This window comes from Solanum pennellii, chromosome 8, assembly GCF_001406875.1.
Source record: "Solanum pennellii chromosome 8, SPENNV200".
Lineage (NCBI taxonomy): Eukaryota > Viridiplantae > Streptophyta > Magnoliopsida > Solanales > Solanaceae > Solanum > Solanum pennellii.
Window position 1 is genome coordinate 30884122 of NC_028644.1, and position 11832 is coordinate 30895953.

The window sequence follows — 11832 nt, forward strand, 5'->3', positions numbered from 1 at the left end:
AATCTATTTCTGTTATCAAGCTAGCAAAAGATAATTGTTGCACCCTTGAGTTTGATGAATCTGATTTTGTTGTTAAGGACAAGAAGTTAGGGAAGCAACTGGACAATGAAACTAAGAAAGGAGGACTCTATGCACGGGAAGATAACAACATTTATGCTTTGACATCAATCCATGACTGGAGAAAGACAAATTGCATTTGGCATTCTTGATTAGGTCATTCTAGTTTGAAATCTTTACAATTATTGAATAGAAATAAGCATATAGATGTTAAGAGTTGGAATAAAGTGCCTACCATCTATACTAGCTGCCAACTAGGGAAAAGTTATAAACTTTCTTTTGCATTGAGAAATAAAATTGAGAAGGAACCATTATTCAAAAATCATTGTGATCTTTGGGGACCATCCTTATTGAATCTTCTCAACACATGAAGTACTATGTATTGCTTGTGGATGATAACACTAGATACACTTGGTTGTATCCAATAAAAAAGAAGTTTGAGTTCCTTGAGATTTTCCTTAAGTTTCAGATAGTTTTCAAGATCAATTAAAATCTTTCGAGCGTGATGAAGGTGGTGAGTTCATCAATAATGTATTCATTAAACACTTGAAAACCTGTGGAATTATAAGACAATTATCCTGTCCAAATACTCTTGAAAATAATGGAATCTATGAAAAGAAACATACACACATAGTAGAAATTGGTCTCGCTCTACTCTTTCATGCAAAACTACCTTTGTTCTTGTGGGTTAAAGCTTTTCTTACTACTATGTTTTTTATGAACAGAATATCGTTGTCGGTTCTAAGCAATGAGATACCTTTTGTCAAACTTCATGGAGAACCTCCAGATTATAATAGTTTAAAGTTTTTGGATGTAGATGTTATCCACACCTCAAGGGTCTAATAGAATTTGCACCTAAAACTTACACTTGAGTGTTTGTTGGATACATCAATTTACTCAATGGCTATAGGTGATACCTACCATCCACAAAAAAGTGTTTATATCAATACATGTAATCTTTGATGAACATCTGCTTCCTATGTGCAACATGCACAATCCTCTCCAAACACCTCTACTCACCTAGTTACTTTACTTGAGCTTTTCTCCACTATGCAAGATAACTCTTCAACAAATAGTGGTTCAACAACAAGGGAAGTATTGCCAAAATCCCCCAACATTGATATTGCATATTCACATCATGATGATCATGATGATGTACTATCAGATGGTATTCATGATCTAGAAGAAATCTCAGAAGGTGAAAGTGATAACATGCTGCTGATCCAGAAAATCAAGATTCACCAGAAAGTCAGGATGCAACGGAAGTGAAGGAACCTAACCACATCTTAGTGCCCAATGCACAAGGTGTAAACTTGGAAGGTGATTTGTTAGGTTGTTTTATGAAAAGATCAATAAGAATCTAGAATATACAAGCTGGACTACAAAACTATAACCTTCTGTCCCTACAGAAGGAATCACATGATGACTAGATTGAAGGCAAAAAATGTGTCAACCCCTCACACAATTTTTGTGGGAATTGTTAAGCCAACATCTGTGGATCAAGCACTAAAGGTTCCAAGTAGTATGCAACTATAAAATAAGAGTTTGATGCCTCACATGAAAACTAAACATGGACACTGGTACCTAGAACAACATATATGAATGTGGTTGGATCAAGATGGGTATTCAAGACCAAGCTAAAATCAGATGGGTTTATAGACATACACAAAGCTAGGTTGGTTGCCAAGGGATACTCTCAGCTTGAGGGAGTTGATTTTATAGCAACATTTAGCCTTGTAGTTAAGGCTACCACCATTAGGGTAGTGCTATCAATTGTTGTTAGTCTAAAATGGCCTATTAGACAACTTGATGTAAAGAATGCCTTTCTACAGGGGCATCTATGGGAAGAAGTCTATATGGCACAACCTCCAAGTTTTGTTGATCCCCAGTATCCAAGGCATGTTTGTTCTCAAAAGAAAGAACTATATGGTCTCAAGCAAGAACTTAGATCCTGGATTGACAAGTTCAGCCTTTTTCTTTTGCACCTTGGGCACAAATGTAGTAGAGCAGACTCATCCGTATTTGTACTTCATTGAAAAAGTGGTACTATCCTGCTCCTTCTGTATGCAGATAATATAGTGATTGCAGGAAGATCTCTTGTTCATATTTAGGAAATAATTACTGCACTTGGGAAGGAGTTTGCATGAAGGATCTTGGTCCTCTTAAATTGAGATTGAGGTTACTTACTTTGATGGAGGTATTCACCTAAATCAAAGTAAATATGCCTCTGAACTCTTAAAGAAAACTGATATGGCCATGGCTCGAGCAGTAAACACACCACTTGCACAAAAGCATGGTCTACAGGAATCTCAAGGAAGTTATGCAGATGCCTCAGTGCATAAAAGTATCGTGGGTGGTCTGCAGTATCTCACACTGACTAGTTCTACAAACAATGAGCACTTTCACGCCGTAAAGAGGATTTTTAGATATGTTAGAGGGATGGTTCAACCTTGACTTAGGCTAATTGCAAAGTCATCTCTTAGGTTGTGTGGATACTATGATGAAGATTGGGGAGACTTTTCTACAACAATAAGATCAACTATAGGTTATACAATATATTTAGGAGCTAACTACATTTCATGGGAATCAAAGAAACGACATACAATTTCCAGTTTAAGTGCTAAAGCTGAATACAGGGCACTAGCCTCCACTACCGCTAAGATTACATGAATCACCTATATTTTCAGAGATATTGGTGTCACACTTACCACAACTCCAGTACTGTTATGTGATAATTTTAGTGCACTTTACATGACTGTGAATCCAGTATTATATGCTATGACTAAACATGTGGAGATGGACTATCATTTTGTTCGAGAAAAGGTGGTGAGGGGACATCTCATAACACATTTTGTTCGATCACAAGATCATCTAGTTGACATACACACCAACGCACTTATAAAATAACAATTTGCAGCCTTTCGAAGCAAGGTGGGAGTGGTTGATCCACCTCTTACTATCTTGAGGGGAAGTGTTGGAGACTAGCGCAAGGAGCAGAGTTGTGTGTTAGCATTAGGAGACTGTAAATCTATATTGCATTAAGACTTTAAGTGTTGTTTTGTACTACTAGTGAGAGTCAACATACAAAAGTAGAATTCAAGTAGAACTTTCCTAAATTATAACCCGCCAATAGCCTATATAAGGAGGTATTGTGCAGTTACCTTAAACTTTACAGACATTATTTATCATCAAGTCTCTGAAAACAACTAGAGTCATCATTTGTCAATATGCCTCCGAGGACAAATGGAGACACCAATTGGTCATGCGACCCTATCATCATAAGCTGTCTCAACATCAAGTCTTCATAGATAATCAAAGACATCTTTATCCATCAAGTCTCTAAAGACAACATTTATAAGCACACCTTTGTTATGTCATAAGTCACACGACTTCATTCTAATTCTCACATATACATGTCACTAGTTTATGAGGATGTGCTTCGCACATGTGTTTTATGTGAATTTTTATAGATACGTTACAATGACTAAAATTTCATGAAAATATATATGTAAATTGTAATGAATAATAAAATGTAACGATTAAAAAATAAGAATCAAGACTTACGACAATAAAACATTCATAGAAAATTAAATTACGAAGTCTAACACAGAGAAAAAAAGACAAAAAAGAAACATAATATTTAAGAAAAAAATACATTATAGACATTATTCTTATAAGATTGATGTATATATAGGTGAAAAAATAAGTACAAAATTAGTACATAACTCTCTGAGGTCTTATCGGTTCCTTTCATATTCTATTAAAATTGAAGAGTCTTCATCATCTACTTTTACTATAGAATAAAAATAATAATCTAATAATCTTGATAGGGATTTCATGAGATAAAGAAGTTGAATTTATATAAATAGAATAGAAGGAATATCAAAAGATATCTTAAAGTTTTAGTTTAAATATTTGGAGGTTATGAATATGAAAAGACGAGAGTTATGAATATTAAGAGTATAAAAGTTAAATAAGTAATTAGAAAATAATAGTAAATAAATGAAGAATATGAAAAAGAAATTAAAGTTAGCAAACCATGTAGAAAGAACAACTAAAGTTCTTATCATGTAATTAAGCATTAATGAATTTAAATTTGTGAAGCTAGAGTCATTCTTTAATAATAATCTAGAGGACATTATCAATGTATGTCTCCATTTTGTAGATTTACACCCTTTAAATTATTAAATTTCGTTATTTATAATAAAGAATAATACTTTATCCACATCAATCTATTATTCATGAGAGGTGCTAAGGAAAAGTAATAAGAAGAGGAAAAGTAAAGAAATTTAGGAAAAGACTTTTTCTTACAAAAATTATAATTATTATATACGTATAGATTATAGATGATAAATATTAATAGATTAGATATTTAATTAGGAATTAATCTTCGGAAGTCTAAAAGTCATTAACATTTAAATAAATTTATACAATCAAATATTTAAATATTTTATAATAATTTAGGCAAAAGTATTCATTACCCCCCTGAACTTGAAGCTTTTTATTCAATGCACACCTAAACTTTATTTTGTTTCAATTACCCCCCTGAACTTGCTTATTCATCCTACACGTACACCTTTTCTGTCCACTCAATATGATCGTGTCTACACGCGCACGGCACCTAGATAAATATTTTGCCACCTAGATAAATATTTTGCCACCTAGATAAATATTTTGTTACCTAGATAATACCGACCTTCAAAATTCACAAATCTTAAAACTTCTGAAAGAATCTTCTCCGTTTTGCTCTAAACCTCTCTTTGCTTTTCTCTAAACCTCTCACGAAAGTGTAATCGACAAAGTAACGAGTAGATTTGGCAAGTGTAATCGACAAAGTAACGAGTAGATTTGTGCCAGTTGCAGTTCTGGAGTAAAGAGTTGCTAGCTTTCGTGAAGTGTTTGGTCGATTTTCTTTGGATCTTTTCTGAAATTGTGTCTACAAGTAAGTGATTATCCACTTGATTTCGCGAAGGCTTGATGTATTGTTGTCTATTTTCTTTACTTTTTCATTCATATTTTGCCCTAATTTTCGTTTAACGTTTCGCCATAGTTTCTGATTGAGTTTCCAATTAGGGGTCTAATACTTTTCAACTAGAATTTTCACTTAATGAATGTATTATTATGAAGTTTTTTACCATATTCATGCATGAGCATTAAGGTTTCTGATAATCAGTTTAAAAATTTAGGCTTTTTGGTAAAATTAAGGTTCTAAGTATTAGGGTTTCTGGTATTGTTAAATGGTGGGGTATTTTTATTTGTTTAAGTATATTATGTGGGATGCCTATTGTATGTTAATGAGTAATACATCTACTATAATAAGTACCAATTGTTGCTTATTTTTTGGTGTTATTTTATATGCTTCGATTTTGTTGCTTGCATTGTACAATATACTGATTATTATTGTGGTTATAGGTTGACACTATGACTAATAAGTACCTCAATTTAAGGTTCAAATTTGGGGGTATCTTGGTGAGTGAGGTAGGTCCACTATATGTTGGGGGTAAGACTGGATATGTAGATAATGTGGATGAAGATCATTTATCAATTCCTGAACTTGCAGATTATGCTAAGTCTTTTGGGATTAGTAAGTTAAGAAAAACATATGCAGCTCCATCTCTAGGGGGTGATTTGGTGGAATTGAAAAATGACATGGACATTTGTAGCATGGCATTATTTATGCATGATGGGGAAACAATAGATATTTATGTGTGTGATAACACTATTCTGGATGATGTGGGTCCTAGTGAAGGTCAATTAGTCAATCTTTAACTTAAGTGGTTGAGTCTTTTAATTCACATGGGGAATCTCTAACTGCACAACCAAAAAAATCAGATCTAGGGTTAGGTTCCTCTTCTTCCTTTCCAGCTACTGAAAGACTTGAAAATGATGGGGTTGCAAGGTTCGAACAAGAAAGTGATGATAATTATTCTTCAATAGATTGGACTGATACTGAAGAAGAAGTTGAACCAACTATCCAACAAGGAACTGAACCTTCTATTCAACAAGAAGTTGACCAATTACCCAAGAAAATGCAAAGGAAGACATAGACAGTGATTCTGTCTGTTCTGACAAGTCTATTGACTATGGAAGTGATGTGCATGAGGAGTTGAGAATTGTTAAGGAAGATGTGAGAAAACTTAGAGAAAGTAGGAGGAGAAAGAAGAAGGAAAAACCAAAAGGTTTTTTATGTGAAGTTGGATTTGATGAAGGGAATGAGGATATTGAAAAAGGGAAAAAGAATTTCAAGGGTAAGCTAACAGAGAATGAGCCATACTATGACAGTTCTGACTGTGATAGTTTTCAAAGTGATGAAGAAGAACCTGTTTCTGATGATGAACTTGAAGGAGGGAGTTTAAGGGGGAGAAAGAAGAGTAATAGGGTGGTATATGATTCTTCTTGTGATATTGTAATATGGCAGTGTGGTTTGATATTTGAAAGTGTAAATCAATTTACATAGGCAGTTACAAAATATGCTATAAAAAAGGAGTTGAGTTAGATAAGTATGTGAATGAGAGTACTAGAGTGAGAGTGAAGTGTAAAAGTGGTTGTCCATGGCTGTTGTATGCAAGCAAGGAAGGAAGGAGTGAGAACTTTACTATCAAGACATACAATCCAAGTTTGTGTAATTCAAAGTTCTTATGCAAGTATATGAAAGATAGGATTATTTCTCAACCTAGTATAAAAGGGTGGGAGATACAAGAATTGGTGAGGAAAGAGTTGAATGTTCATGTAGGCAAGGCAGTTTGTTTAAAAACAAGAAAAATTACTTTAAAGGAAATTATGGGAGATCATGTGACAGAATTTAACAGAATCCTAGACTACAAGGATATGTTACTCCAAACAAATCCTGGTAGCACTTGTGTTGTGAAGCTTAAAGATTCAGAATCAAGAAATGGGATGAAACAATTTCAGTCTTTTTATATTTGTTTTGATGCTATGAAAAAAGGTTTTCAACAAGGATGCAGAAGATGTATAGGGATGGATGGGTGTTTTCTAAAGGGAATTTGTAGGGGTCAATTTTTGGTAGCTGTTGCTAAAGATGCAAACAACCAAATGTATCCAATAGCATGGGCAGTAATTGATACTGAAAGCAAGTTGATATGGAAATGGTTCATGACCATTCTGAAAGATGATCTTAATCTAGGAAGTGGTTCCCAGCTAACTATAATTAGTGATATGCAAAAGGTAATTGAATATCTTTCTTTTGTTTATGTTTAATGTAATTGCTAATTTAATTTGACTAAAATTTAACTTGCTTTTTTTGCTTTGCAACTACAGGTACTAATAGCTGGTGTAGATGAATTATTTCCAGAATGTGAGCACAGAATGTGTGCTAGACACATATTAGCAAATTGGTCACAAAACTTCAGAGGCTTAGAGAGAAGGAAGAAATTTTGGGCTTGTGCTAGATCAACATTTGAGGCACAATTTAAGTACAATATAAATGCCCTGTCCAAGCTGGGAATAGGTATTGTTGAATCCCTTATCAAATACAACAAGGAGACATGTTGCAAAGCTTTTATTCAAACATTTTCAAAGTGTGATAGTATAGATAACAACATGGCAGAGAGTTTCAATTCTTGGATCTTTGGACCTAGGAACAACACCATTGTAACTATGTTGGAAGAAATTAGAGTTAAGGTGATGAGTTGAGTGAGTAAGTCAAGAGCATTTGCTGAAACATGGACAGATGGAATATCTCCAATGTCAATGATGGTATTCAATACAAATGTAATAAGATCAATGTAGTGCAACATTGAATGGAATGGTGATGTTGGATTTGAAGTGTTAGAAGGGGTATACAACCATACTGTGAACTTGGGTCAAAAAAAATGTAGTTGCAGATCATGGGAATTAAAAGGTATTCCATGTGCACATGGTATAGCAGCAATGAACCACTTGAACATGGATGCATCACAAGCAATATCTAGTTGGTATAGAAAAGACACATATATGAAGACATATTCTCATTTCATTCAACCAGTCCCAAACATGGAAATGTGGCCTGAAAGCAGAAACCCAATGACTGAACCACCTGAGGCAAGACAAATGCCTGGTAGGCCACCAAAGAACAGAAAAAGAGAAATTGGTGAAGTGAGAAAAGCTGGAAAGTTGCCAAGAATGGGGACAGTAATGACATGTTTACTTTGCAAAGGACCAAATCATAACAAGAGAAATAGTCCAAAAAATCCTAAACCTAAGTCTACACCAACACCCACTCAAGAGGTACATTCATATAGATTTGCTTTTATAAATTATGTTAGATTACTTATTAAATTTAATGTCTTGTTGTGTTCTTTTTCCACTCATATTAGTCCACCACTGGAAAAAAGAGGGGTAGAGGTTATTATGAAAGAGCAAGCACCAGTAAGACTGGTACAAGAAGAGGTGCAGGAAGTGGTTACAAGTAGAGGCCTAAAGTTGTTGGACAAGGTGTATTTGTTGCTGATACAGGATATACGTGTATTAATGTAAGTGTCTTATAAACTGTCAAAATTATATTTGTCTTCTAAATGTGAGTCCCAAAATAACTATGTAGTTGATATTGCAGCAAGGATTGTCTAGAAGAAGGAGGGTTAATTCTGGTGTGGTGAATTATGCACATGTGACAGGTGATATTGGTTTTAAACCTACCAAGGGACTGAAGTGGAAAGGCAAACAGGCCATGACTCAAAGAGAACTTCAAGTCGAAAGTGTTATGCGTCGCATTCAAACCAGATCAAAAGCTGATGGCATTCAAACAAGGTCACAAGCCAAAGGAAAATCACTCTCAAAGAAAACTTCTTAGTTGTGTGGTTGTGTGGGTGTTCAACCAAACTTGAAATAGTGTTTTATGTTTTGATGGTTCTGTGGTTGTTCAACCAAACTTGAAATAGTGTTTTATGTTTTGATGGTTCTGTGGTTGTTCAACCAAACTTGAAATAGTTTTTTATGTTTTGATGAATCTGTGGTTGTTCAAACAAACTTACAGTAGTTACTGTTTAGTGTTTTGGTGCTTGTGTGGTTGTTCAACTAACCTTAAAGTAGTGATTGTTTTATGTTTTGTTGGTTAACTTAAGTTATTGTGGTTGTTGGTTGAAACAATGAAACACTATGATGCTTCTTTTTTATGATCAAGAAAGCACTAGTTATGTTATGTTTGTTGCCTTCATGTTGTTATTTCATGGTATCATAGTACTTATTACATGTAATTGTAGATTGATCAGCAAACACAGCAAAAACATACATTAATAGAACACCAAACCAAACTAATCCACAAAAAAGAGTACCCTAGAACCAAATGATTTTGCCTTAATAACAATTGCATTAAAAAAAAATTCAATGACACACTAAATAAAAGAACAATATCACATTGCATATCAAACTAACACCCAAAATCAGTTTCAATATCCATTTGCACTCGAGTTGTTCTTCTTGTTTGTTGGTTTTCTTCAACAAACCCAAAATTACAATATTCGCTTGGGTCGGAAATTCAGGATCATACCAATCGAAAAACTTACAAGAATTTCGAAATGAGGACTGCATTTCATAAAATCAAAATTAAAAAATGAAATTGTATAATACGAACTTGTCAAATAAAAAGCAAAAAAAGAGTAACAATACATACCCCATAGTGTCTACAACCAAAAAATCTACGTCCGAGATTGTCATTTGTCCATGAAATTTCAGAATTGGAGGAGCCCCACATAAACAAACAAGTCTCTTGTTATTGTTCATGAATTTAGCAATAACAATTAAAACGAAAAAGTGAGAAAAATCTGAAATTTGAAAAGGGAGAAGGGATACAGAAGAATAAATAGGTAGAGAATAGAGAGAGAAAAATTCTTAAAATAACCCAAATATTAAAGAAAAAAATAAATTTTTACGTATATTACCGTAGTAACTTTATGATGTGGCAAAAAATTGCTGTCTCACGCGCCTTGTAGAGTTTGATATCAGTTTCTATGCCAGGTGGACAGAAAAGGTGTACGTGTAGGATGAATAAGCAAGTTCAGGGGGGTAATTGAAACAAAATAAAGTTTAGGTGTACATTGAATAAAAAGCTTCAAGTTCAGGGGGGTAATGAATACTTTTGACAATAATATAATTTATAAAAAGGATAAAATCGTAATTCAACTTTCAACTTTTTTGTTCATGCTTTTAGTAATATACGATGATCATTTTATTCAGTTATACATGCTTACATTTTAATTTTATCTCACTTTAATGACACTGTTAACACGAGTTTCAAAGAAAACAATTTGAAGGTACCAAAGACACATCACAACGTTGAACTCTCCCTTAGCAATGATCTGGTGCAAATTTGCTGAAGCGGAATATCAAATTACAAGTAGAGGTCAAGGAGGTACTCTTGAACTTATCTCAATTTCAATTTTACCCTTGTTGTTGTATTTCCATCAATCTTGTAGATATCATGCAATTTTGATTTTGAGTTTGTTTTGAGTATACAAATTTGTAGATGGTTCTCATATATATTGGTTTGTCTCTGTCTAGTTTTGGTTATTTGATTTTGATATTGTGAAGTTTGATTTTGTGAAAATGTGACTATTTCATTTTTTAGAATTGCTACCCCGTGGTTTAGCAAATAAATCTTATCATCTCGTCTTAAACTTGTTTGTTTCTAGTCTTGATTCGATTAATACTCAGAAAAGTCACCACATTCAACATCCTTAATCACTAGGTCTAAATTTGTGAGATTCAATTGTTAGGGCTGGTTATTGAAGAATATCAATTTATCTTAGTTTTGTTTGTCACGATACATATGGCTTCTCAAGTGTCTAATTGTATGATATATGTGAATTTTTTGCTTCTCTAATCCTACCTTACATTACATCTCAAACGTGTTGTGGTCTATCAATTGTATTTTTCACCTCTTTTACATGTTTATTTGGCATGAAAATCGGAGCCAAAGAGTCTCATTTTGAAACTCAATGACACCGCTACTGCATGGAACTTATATTTGTAAGGCCCCTTAAAGTTGTTCACATAATTCACTTAGATACCTCACCTAAAGCTAGTACCTAATAAACACTTAATATTAACAAATAGATATCTATTATACACAAAATAATGATTAATATATAAAACCCTGTGCATATAACTCACATGCCGTAGCTTAAAAATAGTTACAAATAAAATTATGACACCTGACCATGGCCTATGGGTCAATCTAACTATAAAGATTTATTTTATAATTTTGAAAGATAAAAGAATATGTATTGTTTTTCAATCCTAAATAATTCAACCCCACCTACTAAAAATTTTGCCCGTTCTCCTTCTTCCTTAGGCACTCGCCGTTGTCGACTCCTTTACTTTTTGTTTTTTCTTGAAAATATCCTATAAATTATGGGAATTAAATCTATTCGTGAATAATTCGTAGCTTAGCAAAATGATATTTGAGATGCATGTAAAAAATAAATCGATGCAAATCATTTTGAAATTACGACGATAAAAAATCGAGAATACTCATAGTAATTCTATGAAATTTTAAGATATCATTGTCAATAAGCTTAATTAACTTATACTTTAATTTGTGTAGTGATGTCGGTTCAAAGTGGCCTGAAATATAGATGAACAAAGTCCGACTAACTTTCTTAACTTCGTGAAAATCTTCTTTGTTATTGCAAAATCAAATTTATTAGTTGATTCAGATTATATAAAGAATGAAAATAAATGAAATAACAAAGTTAAAAAAATAAAGAAAAAAACCCAGAGACTATGGATGAAGAAGAAAATGTCTGAAAAAGGGGGTGGGGTTTATTTCTTGGGTTTACC

The 11832-nt window shown here is 33.4% G+C and overlaps 1 protein-coding gene across 1 annotated transcript; it reads left to right on the plus strand.

Moving 5' to 3' along the window:
* Positions 1-6837: 6837 nt before the first annotated feature.
* On the plus strand, positions 6838-8845 carry LOC114078418. The gene is made up of 4 exons (XM_027919275.1): positions 6838-7242; positions 7336-7698; positions 7807-8283; positions 8597-8845. Exons 1-4 carry the CDS (start codon positions 6838-6840, stop codon positions 8843-8845), a joined length of 1494 nt encoding a protein of 497 aa, XP_027775076.1.
* The last annotated feature ends 2987 nt before the right edge of the window (positions 8846-11832 follow it).